The sequence below is a fragment of the Bos javanicus genome, chromosome 13 (genome assembly GCF_032452875.1).
Source record: "Bos javanicus breed banteng chromosome 13, ARS-OSU_banteng_1.0, whole genome shotgun sequence".
Lineage (NCBI taxonomy): Eukaryota > Metazoa > Chordata > Mammalia > Artiodactyla > Bovidae > Bos > Bos javanicus.
In genome coordinates this window covers 53450710-53468194 of record NC_083880.1, presented here as the reverse complement: position 1 = coordinate 53468194, position 17485 = coordinate 53450710, and the positions used below count along the sequence as shown (strand labels likewise).

At 42.2% G+C, this 17485-nt stretch overlaps 1 protein-coding gene across 3 annotated transcripts in view; it reads right to left on the bottom strand.

The window, feature by feature from the left end:
- Nucleotides 1-9010: 9010 nt before the first annotated feature.
- The window catches only part of LOC133259376 (signal-regulatory protein beta-1-like), a 54990-nt gene continuing 46515 nt past the window's right edge, over nt 9011-17485 (bottom strand). For 2 of the 3 annotated variants that reach the window (XM_061436781.1, XM_061436782.1), the window contains 2 exons: nt 11910-12018; nt 9011-11303 (listed from right to left, as the gene is read on the bottom strand). In XM_061436781.1, the coding sequence (XP_061292765.1) occupies nt 11918-12018 (101 nt within the window). In that variant the 3' untranslated portion in view covers nt 9011-11303; nt 11910-11917. Of the gene's footprint in view, nt 11304-11909; nt 12019-15797; nt 16120-17485 lie in introns of those variants that run through there. The other variant, XR_009740379.1, reaches the window with a different exon arrangement.

Below are 17485 nucleotides of genomic sequence, written 5' to 3'. Positions count from 1 at the left end.
ATCTCTGTATTTCACTTTATAAATGTATTATATGTTCATACATTTTTCTTATTTCTGCTGGATTAAAAAATATGTCATTGAGAGTTGAGAGGTAGTGGAGTCATTCCCCCTGCATATTTCTAGAGCAGGCAGGAAAGGCCAGTGCATTTGGGGAGAGATGGAATGCAAGGTCAGTGTCCCTATCGTGAAGATGTGTGGATCTGCGCCTAGCATCCCTTACACATGTTTTGCTAGTGGTTGCTTGGGCTGTCATACATGCTGCAGGCAGAGAAGTTTTCATTGCCTATAAGGAGTTTTCCTTCCCTACTCTCCTTTATCTTTGCTTGGCCTGGAACTAGTTAATCCTAATCCTGAACCTAACTTTTCTCCATCTCTTCCCACTCCCCACAATCCCTGCCCTCATTCCCAGTCATTCATTCTCCCAAGCCACATGCGTGCATGCTCAGTCTCTTCAGTCGTGTCCAACTCTTTGCAACCCTATGGACTGTAGTCTCCCAGGCTCCTCAGTCCATGGGCTTCTCCAGGCAAAAGTACTAGAGTGGGTTGCCGTACCCTCCTCCAGGGGAACTTCCTGACCCACACCTCCTGCATTACAGGCAGATTCTTTACTGCTGAGCCACCAAGGAAGCCCTCTCCCAAGCTGACTTACAAAGTCATCCTTCCTCTGGTCTGAGCTGCTAGCAGGCAGCTCTTCCTTGTGGAGAAGGTCACCTGAGACTGCACAGGGCGAAATAATGAGGAGAAAGAGGATTCGGTTGGGAGGAAAGATAAAGAACGAGCAGGAGGAGTTGAAGTGACAGAGGAGAGAAAAAGAGAGACACGCACACCTGAGAATGAGAATTTCACACCTGCGTCTCTCTGTTTCCCAGCTAAGCCAGTCAAGAATCCTGGCCTCTCTTTAAAGTTGACTTCCAATAACTTCCAGTGGAACCAGTATTGATTAAAGCCTTCCTGGGAGGAATCTGGGGCCACAGCTGGTCTTAGTGTCTATTGTTTACTGCATTCAAGAGAGACAGAGAAACACAGAGAATTTTCAACCAGAAGAGTGCATGGAACTGGGGACAGAAGCCCAACTCCTTCTTCTTGAGGAGGATGTGGAGGATGGAGAAGTGAAATTTGAGGATGAGTGCCTGAGACTTTGATCATCAGCCCAGAGTGTCCTCCCTTCCTTAACCTCATCGCCTGCTGCCCTGAGTCCCTCACCTACTGTTGTCTGCACCCCAGGCCGATGGCAGGTGTCTTCACACCTGATATTTTCAGCCATGCTACCCAGAGGGGTTGGCGAGAGACTGTACCCACCTTCTCCCAGTCTAGGCATCTGAGCCTGCAGGGTGATGTTGGCCTGGACTGGGAGCTGCTCGTTCTGGACCACCCAGCAGGCAACTTACTCCCGTACAGCATGGACTCTGCCTTGCAGGTGTGCTCCAGAGAATAGGTCCAATTTGGGTTTCTAGTGACTTGGGGGAACTCTAAAGGTCTTGTTTTTTCCTGTTCTCCAACCCAACAAGGTGCAGGTGGGTGGGATAGAAGTGGCTCACATGGGTACAGTCACTAAGAAGAAGAGTATGGAGGTTCCTGAAATGACTAAAAATAAAAGTATCATATGATCCAGCAACCCCACTCCTGGGGATACATCTGGAGAGAACCATAATTCAAAAAGACACAAGCACCCCAAAGTTTACTGAAGCACTATTTATGATAGCCAGGACATGGAAGTAACCTAAATGTCTATCCGCAGAGAAATGGATAAGATGTGGTACATACATGCGATGAAATACTAATCAACTACAAAAAAGAACAAAATAATGCCATTTGCAGCAACATAGATAGACCTAGAGGTTATTACATCAAGTGAAATAAGTCAGATGGAGAAAGACAAATATCATATGATATCATTCATATGTGGAGCCTCATTACAAATGAACTTATCTTCAGAACAAATGAACTTATTTTCAGACTTCAGTTCAGTTCAGTTCAGTTGCTCAGTCGTGTCTGACTCTTTGCGACCCCATGAATCACAGCACGCCAGGCCTCCCTGTCCATCACCATCTCCCAGAGTTCACTCAAACTCATGTCCATCGAGTCGGTGATGCCATCCAGCCATCTCATCCTCTGTCGTCCCCTTCTCCTCCTGCCCCCAATCCCTCCCAGCATCAGGGTCTTTTCCAATGAATCAACTCTTCACATGAGGTGGCCAAAGTATTGGAGTTTCAGCTTTAGCATCAGTCCTTCCAATGAACACCCAGGACTGATCTCCTTTAGGATGGACTGGTTGGATCTCCTTGCAGTCCAAGGGACTCTCAAGAGTCTTCTCCAACACCACAGTTCAAAAGCATCAATTCTTCGGTGCTCAGCTTTCTTCACAGTCCAACTCTCACATCCATACATGACCACTGGAAAAACCATAGCCTTGACTAGACGGAACTTTGTTGGCAAAGTAATGTCTCTGCTTTTGAATATGCTATCTAGTTTGGCCATAACTTTCCTTTCAAGGAGTAAGCGTCTTTTAATTACAGGTATCAAAAACAAACATGCTAACCAAAGGGGAAACCTAGAGGAAAGGATAAATCAGGAGCTAAGGATTAACATACACTACTATACGTAAGACAGATAACCAACAAAGACTTACTATATAGCAAAGGGAGCTCTACTAAATATTTTGTTATAACTTATACGAGAAAAGAATCTGAAAGGAATGAATACGTGTACATGTATAACTGAACAACTTTGCTGTACACCTGAAACTAATACAGCATTGTAGATCAACTATACTCCAATAAAATTTTAAAAATAAATTATGGATCTAGTAATACCAGCAAAGATTATTGGACACACTGAAAAAAAGAAGTAGTGCACACGGCACCAGAGATTCTCTGGTTCACCTGGATTTGCATCCCAGAAGGTTTGGTACTGATCTTTGGGGTGGGGACAGTTAAACAAAAAAACAGAAAGAAACATCCACTGAAATTACCCCTGCCTGCCTGCCCTCTGTGTCTTCTTTTCCCAGGAACTGGTCACAAGTTCTCTCACTCTCAAAAGAAAACCTTTTTTCTTTGATGTTTCAAAGTAAGGCAAATAGAGCTAAACATTGTTAATTAAATACAGGTAGGAATATTAGAGCCTTGCTTTCTGTATCCATAATTTTTGGTAAGGGGGTAAGTTTTGTTTTCGTTTTTATTTATCTCAAAGTATTATCTAAGTTTCCTGATGATTTCTTCTTCCATATGTTGGTTGTGTGTTTAATTTCCAAATATCTTTGTTTTCATGTTCTTCTTCTGCTATTGATTTGTAATTTCATTCAATTGTAATCAGAGAAGATGCTTTCTGTAATTACAATATTTTAAAATTTGTTGAGACTTATTTTGTTGCTTACCACATGGTCTATCCTGGAGGATATTCCAGGTGCACTTGAGAAGAATGTATATTCGGCTGCTTTTGGTGGAATGTCCTGAACATGCCTGTGATGGCCAATTAATCTAGGTGTGTGTGCTCAGTTATATCCAGCACTTTGTGATCCTATGGACTGTAGCCCACCAGGCTCCTCTGTCCATGGAATTCTCTAGGGAAAAATACTGGAATGTGTTACCATTTCCTAGTCAAGGGGATCTTCCTGACCCAAGGATTGAACCCATGTCTCTTGTGTCTCTTGCACTGGCAGGTGGATTTTTTAACAATGCATCATTTGGGAAGCCAATTAATCTATAGCGTTATTCAAGTCCTCTGTCCATATTAATATTCATTTTGGTTTTTCATTTATTATGGAAAATGAGGTATTAAAATCTCTTTCTAGTGTTTTATTTCTGTCTAGTTCTCCCTTCCATTCTGGCAAAGTTTGCTTCTTATATGTAGAGGACTGACATTTGATGTACAACCATTAATAATATTTTCTTGGTAGAATTGATCTATTGACAGTACATAATGTACTCTTTGACTCTTGTATCAGTTTTTTAAGCTGAATTCTATTTTATCTACTACTGGGATAGTTCTACCCCCTGCTATATTTTTGTTACTATTTTTATGGAGCACATTATTCTTTTTCTTTCACTTTCAGACTATGTATGTTCATAGATCTAAATTTAGACTCTTACAGATACCGTGTGCTTGTATCGTGGTTGCTTTTCCCCCATTTAGTCAATCTATGTCTATGTATTAATGTATTGGGGAACTGAATCAATTTACAATTAAAATAAGTACTAATAGGGCAAGAAGTCGGAGAAGGCGATGGCACCCCACTCCAGTACTCTTGCCTGGAAAATCCCATGGACGGAGGAGCCTGGTAGGCTGCAGTTCATGGGGTCTCGAAGAGTCGGACACGACTGAGGGACTTCACTTTCACTTTTCACTTTCATGCATTGGAGAAGGAAATGGCAACCCACTCCAGTGTTCTTGCCTGGAGAATCCCAGGGACAGGGGAGCCTGTTGGGCTGCCATCTATGGGGTTGCACAGAGTCGGACACGACTGAAGCGACTTAGCAGCAGCAGCAGGGCAAGAAGTGAAAGTAGTAGTCACTTAGCTGCGTCCGAAGCTGTGCGACCTCATGAATTGTAGCCCTGCCAGGTTCCTCTGCCCTTGGAATTCTCCAGGCACGAATGCTGGAGTGGGTAGCCATTCCCTTCTCCTGGGGATCTTCCTGACCCAGGGATCCCTGTCTCCCACATTGCAGGCAGGTTTGGGTGATCCAGATCTATGTCTATGCATTGATGTATTGAAGAACTGAATCAATTTGCATTGAAAATAATTACTAATGGGGAAGGACTTACTATTGTCCTTTTGTTAATTGTTTTCTGTGTTTCTTGTATCTTTCTCCTCCTCCTGTCCTCTCTTACTGCCTTCTTTTGATTTTCATTGCTTTTGTTTATCTCTGCTCTAATTTTTCACATTCTTCCTTCTGCTAGCTTTGTGTTCAGAACAGAGAAACACACTCATCTCAATATATTTCACAGTATTAAATCAGAAGTTGGCAAGGAACAGGAAACATTGGTTGTGCCCATAGAATGAAAGAACAACAGACCTTAGGGTACAATTCTAAGAGCAGACCAGGGAAAGGTCAAGGGTCAGGAGTCTGACTTAACCTCTCCTGGAAGAATTTTGTAAACAAAATGTGGAACTGAGTGACACTCACTCCTTCTAGTCTCATGTTTCCCCAGAGCCAATTCTGGCCATAGGAGGAGAACATACCCATTCATTGACTTCCTGTGCAGGGAATGAGCTCCCACACTGAATTGTGGTGGCCCTCCAGGTAACTGCCACAGGCCCCAGTTATATTCCAGTTGGAAATGGGTGAGTGGCATTTGCAGACTGGAAGAGATTCTGCTTGCTTACAGATTCTGTTGCTTTGGCTCAGCTGATATAAGGGATCTAGGGGCAAACTTCACCCATGTTGAGATTTCATCCTAAATCCAGAAGTGAAAATGTAGCTACAAGTATCTGTTTCTGATATTCAGGGTCAAGAAATAGGTCATAAGAGATGCAATAAATATTTTGGAGCCCAGATTTGTCTAAAACTTTAGAATGACTTCTCCTGGTGGCTCAGCTGGTAATGAATCTGCCTGCAATGTGGGAGACCTAGGCTTGCTCCCTGGGTTGGGAAGATCCCCTGGAGAAGGGAATGGCTACCCACTCCAGTATTCTGGCATAGAGAATTCCATGGACTGTATAGTTCATGGGGTCGCAAAGAGTCGGACACTACTGAGCGACTTTCACATTTTAGAATGACTTGTTAGCCATCCAGGTCTCGGCTTCCCAGCCTTTTGGACCCTACAGTGCACACATTCAGTTGCCTTTTTCCAACATCTATTTTTTTTTTCAATTGGGAATGTCCAATGTCATATTCAGGTTTTAATTGGGAATGTCCAGTGTCTTATGTTTGGGTTTTAATTGGAATGTCCAATGTCTTAAGTTGGCCATCACAGAAGGGCATAGCATCTCAACCTGGCTTGAAACAGTATTGGACACAGGATTCTTGAAAGAATAACCAGAAGGGCCATCAACAGGATTCTAGCCTTTGGGGTTGTTTGTGAATGAAGGAGCAAAATATCCAGTGTGTGATAATGGTTTAGTGCATATTGCATAAAAAATTTACTTTTACCAAGCAAAGGGATGTAGTTTATCAGATTATCTCTACCATTTGTGAACACTTAGTTACCTGAACAAGATATACGGACTTCTCAGGATGCCCTGTCATTAACCTCACACAGTGCTGGTGTCACATCCCACGTGACACATCATCGATGCAGATGAAATCAATTTAATTGATTGGTCATTGTGTTTTCCACTTGGAATACTTGTGGGAATTGCCTTCCTTTGAAATCATAAATTAGTTATCATTCTGGCCCAGTCCCAACTGAACCACTGGACAAGACCTTCTGGGGACTGAGAAGACATGTTGCAGCCCTGGTTGCAGCATCTCCAGCCTTGACTGACACTAAACTCTCAGGCTGGTTCACCTGGAACTCTTTATCTGAAGTTCTTGGAAGAAATGTCACCTCATTGCTCATGTTCCTTGTCTTGCTCAAGATGTTTTGAAGTTCTGGTGTAGATCAAGGTGAGATTTCATTCCACATTCTTTCAGCCACATATACTGGCACCAAAGTATAAAAATTATAAATGTGGTTGCCACCTGGGTTAGAAGAAGGGAACCAATGCACAGAAAGGAAGATGGCAGCTCTCTTCTCCATTAGGATATAAGGATGGCCTGGAGCATAACAGGCACTTAAATAAACATACTTGCAATGAGGACAAATACATTTCTAATAAACAAGAAATGTCAAATAGAGTCTGTGTCAGACTCTTTTTTCTGTTTTGGAATCAGAGACAAGGCCCCAGGCTAAGTACAATGTGATCTTAACAAACAAACAGTATTCAGAGAGTTACCTGGAGAAAAAGCCACCTCCCGTTTTCCACAGGTTCTTTTATGGTGCAAAAGTCAACTTATCCCAATTCACCAAAATAAATGTTAATATTTGTTTTTCTCCATGAAATTGATATTTTTCCTAATGGGTGAAAACTGATTCTTAGACTGTGAAAATTCTTAACCATCAAAGTGTTTCATGTTAATCAATGCTCAGCCCTAGCCAACAAAATGTTATTCCTTAGTAGTTAATTGTTCTTGGATGTGATCTTGGGTGGTACATAAGCAGCATTGGCATGAAGTTCACAGAAGATACACAGAGTGCTTGCCAGATGAGTTCTATGAAACTATGGAGGACTTCCTCTTGATGGATTTTTCAGTTTTAGTGCATGCATTATTGAGTGCATGCATTATTGCTTAATGACATGTTACCACAAACATAGTAGCTTAAAAAATGCAAGTCTATTACTTCATACTTGTGTGAATCAGGAGTTTAGGCACAGTTTAGCTGTCATTCACAGAAAGAAGATGTTGTGAGACAGATGGAGCATGCCACCTACAATCCAAGGGATATTTGAGGTATCAGGCAAGAGCCCTGGAAAATATTCTCCGTGAAGTTCATAGCAGCTTTATTCATACTTGTAAAAACTTGAAAATCACCTAGATGAGTTGGTAAAGAAATTGGTGAATCCAGATAATCAAATATTATTCTTGACTAAAATGAAATCAGCTCTCAATCCTTCAACACATGTGGAGGAATCTTAAATTGTTTTTAATAACTGAAAGCAAAAATCTACATGTTGCATGATTCCAAATATATGACATTCTAGGAAAGGGCTCCACCCTCAAGACTTAACTCCTTCACAAAGACCCACCTCCAAACACCATCACATCAGGGATTAAATTTGAACAAACGAATTTTGGAGGGACACAAACATTTGGGCCATAACAGACTTCCTTACATTTTTCATTAAGTCCTTGTCTTTTCAATGATCCTGTGTAGGATCACACAGGATGTGTACCACACACATTTACTTGTCATGTTTCTCCTTGGGCTCCTCTCAGCCGTGATGTTTCCTGACTTTCCTTGTTTTTGATGATTTTTGACAGATCTGATAAATACTTCTCAAATTTATTGTAGGATGTCCCTCTACTACAGCTTTTCTGATGCCTTTCTCATAATTAAACTATGGTTATAGGTTTTGTGGGAAGAAAGTCCCAGAGCAAAAGTGCCATTTTCATCAGATCTACATGCTTTATGCCTATTGATATTGATTTTGATTGTTGAAGAACATTTAGTGACTTGCATAATTTGTATTTGTCAAATTTCCCCACGGTAAAGTTACCCATTTTCCTCCTTCCATTCTGTCTTCTTTGGAAATGAGTCACCACAAGCAGCCCATACCTCAGGAGTGGTAAACTGGGTTTCCCTTTTTTAGAGTGAAGTATCTACATAAATTATTTAAGACTTTCCTGTACAGAATATTTTTAAAAATTCTGCTCCATTCATTAATATATTCAATGCTTTATTTACATCAATATGGACTCACAGATATTTATTTGATATTTGAAGTTGTAATCCTAACTTATTTTGGCTGCTATAACAAAATATCACAGACGGAGTGACAGAAAACAGAAATTTATTGCTCACAGTTCTGGAGGCTCAAATTCCACTATCATAGTAGCAGCATGATTTTGGATTGATCCGAAATCCTTCTTTTGGAGTGCAGATTTCTCATTGTATCCTCACATGACAGACAGAACTAGGAAGGCCTTGTGGGTCTCTTTTGGAAGGTACTAATCCCATTCATGACAGAGGCTCCCTTGTGAACTACTTGTGCTCCAAATGCACCAACCGGAAGCACGGTACATTGGGCATTAACATTTTAAATATGAATTTTGAAGTGACAAAAGCATTACATCCAATACTTAATATATTTGTTGCTCAAATTGTTCCAGCTTTGTCCACTGGGGCCTCTTTCAGTTGTTTCCTGAGCCCCTTTGACAAACTCTAGTAAATGTCAGTTTTTGCATTTTGGTTTTGTTTTCTTTTGGCTTTTCACTTCCTTATATTCTGAAGGATCCTGAATTTTTGATAGGACTTCTAAACACAAAGAGGAGAGTTTAGCCTTTAATGAAAGGACTTTAGAACACAAGAGTCAGGTGACTGAATTAAATCATTTTTATTTTGAAATCCAACATTTAGTAAAAATGAATTCATTCATTTATTAAACATTAATGGCCTGGTATGTGGCAGTCAGTGTTCTGGCAACTGAGGATTCGGTCTATTCTCATAAAACTGACGTCTTGTTTGAGGAAGAGACAACACATATATCAGAGTTCATGTTGCATGGTGCATTAGTTTAGTTGAATAACACCAACCCCCAACACATGGTTCAGATTTCAGTTATCACAGGAAATTTACTGTGAACAGTTGCATGAAGTACAACTTTGCTGCTAACTCCACGTCAGTCCACAAATCACTGTGTACTAACAGGTGCTCATCATGCTCAATAACCAATCCTGTTAATTCTTCAAAAGTCTGCAGGATTGGTCACCGTGACTCTTACTCTGTTTTGGCACAGACAGAAAAATAAGTAGTTGTGTTGTCTCCATTCTCCCAGTGATGAACTCATATGTCATTTACAAGGTGAATAACTGTAAAAGGGAATTGGCAACAAATGAAAGTGCAATGGAGAGACAAAAAGTGATGATGCCAGAAGTTATATTCAAATTGAATGCAAATGGATTACTGAAAAAATAGTTGACCATGGGAGTAGTAACTTAATACTGTAAGAAAGATTCCAGATATGCAGTCAGAAGAACTTAGTGAAGGCCAGCTTACCACATAAATAAGGAAACTGGTGGTAAGAAAAGGGTGAAAATGACCCAGAGGATGTGACAGCAGCAAATATTTCAAATCAAAGGAAGTTTTGTAAAGATTTCACAACTTTGAGAGTACAAGCACTAAATGTTGGAAATTGATCCAAACTTACCAAGGAGCATAATTCACCAAGTTGGAAAAAAGATGCTCTTATATTGTAAATTATACAAGAAGAAGAAAGCAGGCAAATTAATTGATGTAATACTCAATGTTTCTACTTTGTCAAACTATATATTGTTAGTTGCTGACAATCAGAGTTTCTAATGCTTTAAAAACAAATTTTAAAAGTCACAAAACAATCATTATTCATCCCAACATTACTGAGATCAGATTCCATGATTTCATTTACACAGTAATTTTTATAGTCCTTTTCTACCATTCAAAGAGAGAGCTGCCTATCTTTTATGTCAGATGGTGATAAGTGCTCAGGAAACTAACCAGATTAAGAGCTCATGGAATGCCATGGTGAGACTGGAACTGATACTTTATACATTGTGGTATATGGAAGGTGCCTTGGTAAATTTGAGCAGAGACTGCAAGGAAGGAAAAGAGCGAGCCAAGCAGACATGTTAGAGGAAGAAGGTGAGGGTAGAGATAGGATTTGACTGACAGTCCGAGAATCACTGTGCCTGAAACAGGAAAGCCAGTTAGAGACTATAGCAGTGGTACAGGAAGGGATGATGGTGTCTGGGACCAGGGAGTGGTGATGGGGATGAGAGTGTGCAGATTATGTTCAGTGGTGAGCTGTGAGAAGCTTGGACTGGCTCAAGAGAGACAACATTTACATTTTCAGGAATTATTTAAGTTGCTAAATGGTTGTGAACTTGAAATTGACCACACTGAAAGCATTTTACATCAAGAATTTGACATGTATTACCAATCAGGCTTATTTTTTCTTTCTTAACAGTCAGTTGTTAAAGATTTACCATCACGCTACTGGACATAATCACTTTAAAGACAGAACTGAATATGTGATATAAAAGAAAGAGAAATCAAGGATGACTCCAGGCTTCTGGAAATAGTGTATTTATCATGAGCAACAGGGTTGGGAAGGATGCAAAATGATAGAAAGACTACTCTTTCCATCACAGAGAGAGGAGGGAACACTACTCTTTGGGTTTGAAAAATAGGCTATTGAGACAATAAGGAAGGAGAATAATTTTTCTTAAAACCAAGATAGGGCATCATTTATACTCAAAGGGTGAGGAGTCCGATGAACAGAAGACAGAATAACTTCTCTGCAGAGAACATTAGTGTGAGCCAAGTCCAGGGTTACAGGTGAGAGATAACCTGACCTGTGTTGATCTGACTTATTTCTCACATTCCAGGGATATGTCATGAGTCAGTCCCCAGAACTACTTCCCATGATCCCCACTCAGGACCAAGTATGAAGACACAGCTCTGAGGGCTTCAAGAACATGTGAGCAGGCAGGTCTCCATGGAAGGGGGGCATTTGGAGCAAAGTTGTGGGAGCTTCTAGCTGGGTTCTTCTCCAAGGCTGGGCCCTTCAGGGAGGGAAGGAGACAGCAGAGACAGAGGGTGGCACCAGGCAGGAGGGAAGGATGGAGCTGTGGGAAAATGTCATAGTTATGTGCTCATCACTCAAGAAACATTTCATGAATCCCTCTGATGTACCCAGGTGTTCTCCTCCTAGGATAACTGTCCTGAGAGGATGGGCAGCTCCTGAGATAGAACTTTACCTACTCAGCCTCCTTCCCTCCTCCCCAGGTCCTGCGCCCCTCGTGCCCCTTCCTAAGCCTTTCTACTGTTACACAGAGGATCAGGGCAAGACACCCCTCAGAACAGCCGATCCAAGCTTCTCAACATTGCCCTAAAATATGGATTTCTTTTGCCCCAAGAAGTCCCAGATTTTAAGTGAACCACCCGCTCAGGTGTTCCTCATTCAGCACCCTCTGCCCGCTTCCTTTACAGAACCCCTAAGACTCGGTGGACCCCCTTTGAAAACCCCTGATCCAGCCCATCTCCTCTAGGACCTCACACACCTCCTGAGAACCAGGTAACACTGAGAGGGAAGCAGGGTGTCCTGAGGGGATTGAGGGAGCTACTTCACCTTCTCTTAACTCCACATGGGCCCTGACCTTGTGTGGTCTATGAGTAGCCTCCCTAAGCTCTAGGACAGAACTTGTCCTGCCCTCCATCCCACCCCAACTTACATTTATACTCAAAACTTCTTGCAGATTAGGATGATGGAGATACCAACCAATAGCAGCGTCTTGGGGCCTAGGAGGAAAACTGCCAGGAGAGGCGAAGACTGTTCTGGGCCTGGAAATCAGGCGACAAGGCGATTGATTAGAAGGGTCACAGAGGAACCATTCCCAGGGCCTCCACTTACTCCATCTGAGGCCGCCTGGGCCCACCAACACTCTGTGGCTTTGACCTGCCGCCTGGCCTCAAGCTTGAGGCAGACATTAGGGCACAGGAATCCCTCATCTCACACTCTCTTTTCCCAGGCTGCAAGGGTCCTATAACTTGAAGAGAAAACTCCAGAAGTGAAAATCACTGTGAGACAAGAGAAAATTCAGCAAGTCCTAGTGCACAGTCTCTCACTAGGCTGCAATCCCATCCTCAGTCAGCTATTAGGAAAATTTCAGGAGAAATAGTCAAGTCTGATAAGGTTAGGAATCTAGATATTGAAAATAACATCATGAGTATTAAATCTGCCTAAACTTTGAAAATATTAAAAAAAGTGTCCTGCAGAACAGTGCATAGATCACAGGAAAGGGTTTCAACCTATTCTTGATTTAATATGGTTGGCACACAATCCCCCATATCTGTGCGTAGATTACCATATGTGTCAAAAGAGGTGATCAGTAGTAATCAAGTTAAAGATCTTAAGATGGCACGTTATTTTGGATTTTCTGAGTAGAGCCCATGTGATCACAAAGATCCTTACAAGTAAAAGGTGGAGGCAGGAGAGTCAGAGAAGGAGGTGCGATGTCAGAAGCAGAGGTCAGCGTGATGTGGGGCCCTTTGCCAAGGAATGTAGGCACCTCTGGGAGCTGGAAAGGGCAAGAAAATGGATTTTCCTCTAGAGCCTTTGGAGGGAACACAGCCCAGCCACCATCGTAGACGTCTGACCTCTACAACTATATTAAGCATATTTGTGTGTGTGTGTGTATATATATGTATTAATGCACTTGTATTAAATCACTGAACATGGTAACTACTTACAGTGACTATAGGAACCTAATTCAAGGAGAGATGTGAATAAATGGACAGGCACAATTTAAAATGCTTAACTTCTTCATGTGCATGCGTGCATGCTCAGTCGCTTCAGTCATGTCCGACTCTTTGTGCCCCCATGGACACATGTGACCCCTGCCAGCCTCCTCTGACCATGAGATTTTCCAGGCGAGAATACTGGAGTGGGTTGCCATGCCCTCCTCCAGGGAATCTTCCTGACCCGGGAATCTAACTATGACACCTATGACTCCTACATTGCAGGCAGATTCTTTACCCACTGAGATACCTGGGAAGCCCCAGCTTCTAGGTGAAAAGAAGGAAAAAGTACTGTTTGGCTATTGAATGGTGAAGGGAAAATGGGAAAAAGGAAAAACGTAGTGGAAGGGATTTCAGGGTTTATGTTCCTGAAAGATGAAAGAGAACCAAAGAACGAGAGGACTCACAACCTTTCTCCCTCTATGAAAACCAACTAACCAAAAACTCCTTTAAATGTTAGATTATGCTGTACTGAGAGAAGAGAGGCTAGAAATATTGTAAGACATCTCAGTACCGTAAGAACAAACAATAAGATATGCATCCTCACCCCAGACCCCTGGACCCAGGAGTGCAATGGCTGGATCCCTCAGATGCTCAGGGTAGGCTTTGGGTCTGGGTGGAAGGGTCACATCGGCATTTTATGCTTCTCTTCAGCCTGCCCACCTAAATGTTTCAAAAAACGCTTCCAGCCTTACTACACTAGCAACCTTGATGGGACAGCCCAGAAATACCAACCCTGGTTGAGTCCAAGCAGGAGATGGAAGATTAGAAAACATTTCCAAGCCACTGTAGACAAGATTGCATGAACTCTTCTCTCCTACACTCCCTGTTAAGTATAACTTGAACCCTAGAAATAACACAGAGGATAAGCATAGGAGAACTCTAGGTGGAAGAAGAGGTGAACAGGCTGGAGACCTCAGGACTGGAGGAAGAACACAGCAGTCAGCCACCCAGGTCCGCTCTCCTAATTCCCTAGCACAGAAAGAGACCCAGATGTGGCACTAAAGAAAAAGAAAGTCTAAACCAATAATCTAAATTTCTGCTTCAAGAAATTAGAAAATGAGAAGCAAGATAACCTAAAGCAAAAGGAAGAGAGGAAATAATACAGAAATAAGAAAAATAAATGAAGTCAAAAACAGAAGAGAAAAATCAATGAAACTTAAAACAAAAACAATAGAGAAAATAACTGAAACAAAGAGTGTGTTCTTTCAAAACACCATTAAAATGAAATGCTTCTAATAAATAAATAAAAAAGGAGGAATGACACATTTCCAATAACAGGAATGGAAACGGAAGACATTAATACAGACTCTGCAGATATCAGTGGATAATAAGAGAATTTTACGAACAACTGTACAGACAGCAATTTGAAAACTCAGAGACAATGGAAGAAATAACTCAAAAAGCACAGCCTACCACAGCTCACACAATATGAAATGAATGTTCTGAATAGTCTTAAACAATTGAAGTTTGCTTCAAATTAAAAAAAAAAAAAAAAGATTCTCATGACCCATACGGTGTCATGGGAAAATTTTGTCAAAAACTTACAGATGAATTAAAAACAATTTTGGTGAAAAAAAAATAATTATAAAAGGTATTTTGAAAAATTTGAATTTATATTCCACTTTAAGTGATATTGGGAATTAGTATTGATTATATTAAGTGTGCATTGGTATTAGTTTTATAGAAAATAATGTCCCTAACGAAAAGACCACACAATTGCAGACACCATTGACACACATAAGTTGTGAACACAATTATGCAACTTCTCTATATCACTAATTTAAAGGAAGTTGTTTGTTCTCCCTTTCCTCTCTTAATTCTTCCAGCAGGCAGGGACCTGGACGCTCAGTGACCCAGCATCGACCCAGTAGATGAGGACAATACCATAGGCATGTTGGAAGAAATGTGGGCCTTTGAAAGATCTTCTGGAGAAAGATTCCTGGAAACCTGACTTGGCCCTCTCTTGATGTTATATGACAGCCTACAAGATGTCTTACTTATATAAAGGGAGGGGCACTGTCATTGGAACAAGTCCACGCTGTGGGAGAACACGTCTGTAATTAGCATGTATCTCTTGTGCAGGCTTGGGGTTCCTGTCCTCAGTAACTCATTCACCTTGATTACTTTAGCCCAATGACCTGGACTAAAGGCAACACATCTTCAACAACACAAGACCGACCCCCATCCCCACTGCTCCCTGAGTCCCTTATGTAAACTCCAAGCCCTCTGGGTGGCTGAAGCAGAAAAGGAGATGAACTGACAGTTGCATTTAGTTGATGTGCAGTGAGTGATTGCGATCATTTCTGGTCCACTGTCACAAATCAAAGGACAGAGGAGCCCATGCGGTGACCACTCATGGTCACCTGGGTGCCTGGTACAACTCTAACTTCATGTCCTCACGGATCCCCTTCCAGAATTTCACAGAGTAGTAAGTACAGACATTTACTGGTGTGATGTTCCTGATATGGATGGAAAAGTCTAGGCTGAAAAGAGACCAGGAAGAGGTTAGAAAGAGTAAGGAGGTGGCAAGTGGGCAGATGTGGAATGGTGAACACAGAAATGTTATTTGAAGAAAGAAAGAGGCAGGACACTGAACAGGATGATATTCCTCCTTCCTCTCTCTCTTAATGTCATGGATGTTTATGTCAAAGGATCTATAAAGAATATACCATACTCTTACCCGTGGTAAGGAGGGAATTCACTTTAAAGTTCTAGTTTATATCTATTGACTTCTAGATTGTTTGATAAAAAGCATGAAGTACTCCCTTCATTATATAAAAACAAATAAAGAATTGGGTCAGTTGGAGTGGAGTCCTCACCAGGGAGTTTGTGGGTGCCCTGGTCCTTCTGATGAGCAGAGACCTCCAGGGTATGTTTTTTGGTGACCGCTGGCTGCCCATCATACTGTGGCGAGCACCACAGCCTCCCTGTGGGCAGAGGAGTCCACCAGGAGCCAGCTCATCCAGTTAAAGGTTCCATCCTTGTGTTCTATGAGGGTCAAGGTCACTTCTGTTCAGAATATGATTCCATTCTCCAACCAGATCAGCTGCAAGTCTCTGGGGTAGAACTTGTTCACTTGGCAGGTGATGACATTCATCTGGTTCCCCATAGGGTGTTGTGTAAGCTCCAAGGTGGGTAAAACTGAAAGAGCACAGAGAAGAAGCTCTGACAAATGGGACAGGTCACCGCACCCAGGTCAGAGCCAGGCGGGCAGCAAGTGCTCAAAGGGTTTCTCTGCATAGGAATGAAATCACTAAGCACAGTGCAGGGCACACAGTAGGTGCTCAAAAACTGATAGCTCCTATTAGGGTTATAATGTTTGCAATCAGCAAGATCAGTCCCTATCATACAGTAGGCACACAATAACTGCAGCAAAATAAATGAAATCCCTAGGCACATAAGGGCCCGGCTTATAGTGTTGCCTAGTCACTCAGTCGTGTCCGACTCCTTGAGACCCCATGGACTGCAGCCCTTGAGTCTTCTCTATCTATAGGACTCTCCAGGCAAGAACACTGGAGTGGGTTGCCATTTCCTTCTCCATGGCTTATAGTAGGTGCTCAGTAATTGGAGAAGCCATTGATAAAGCAAAGAAAACTATTTAGCATCGTGTTTGGCACAGGTGTCCATAGAAGTGAGTGAACAGCTCAACTAGAAGCCTGGTGTTGGGCAGGAATGTCAGGAAGTAGATTCCAGGCAATTCAAGGCATGGAGCAAAAAGCAGGCGGGAGGAGCTAGTTAGGGCCTTGGGGGCAGGTGAGGGCTTGAGTTGACATGAGGGGCATCTACCTCGGATGGTCTCGGACAAGTTGGCAGTCCCATGGAGAGGAGGCCCCCTGCAGGGTGACATGAGCCACCTCGCAGATGACCTGGGAGTGAACATCTCCCGTGGCCAGCAGCACCTTGGTTGTGCTGGAGATGCTGTAGGAAATGCTGTCTCCCTCTGGATCCACACTGGTCAGTTGCCATTTTTGAACCATATAAGGGAGATGTTTCTGGGGGAGAAAGCGTGAGATTTGCAGGTGAAACTCACTGTCTGCTCAGGCGTAGCCCTTATTGTAGGGCCAGATACCATGGGCGGGGAGGGCTTAACAATGAACATGATTGTGATTATCATCACTAACAAAAAACTTGTGACAGTGTTAAGAAATTGCAAATATATTATTTTTAAATTGTTCAAATAATTCTGGGAGGACAGTGTTACCATAGTCATGTTACGGGGAGACCTACAGGTTCCTAGGGGTGACTTTGAATCAGGGGCAGGGCTGACTGGAATTCCAGACCTGAGTTCAGAGTCCACCTTCTTTCCTCTGCCAGGTGATTTCCCACCAATTTGGGCACAGGAACAAAAGTACTTTTTGGGCTCACTCTTTTTATTAACTGTTCCTGACTGGGCTCGCCTGGAAAACTTAACTAACTTCAGAAAATGCATTTACAGAAGGGAATGCAGGGAAGCAGGATCACAGGGACCACACAGAAGCTGAAGCAGGGTGGCCAGCGGATGAGAGGG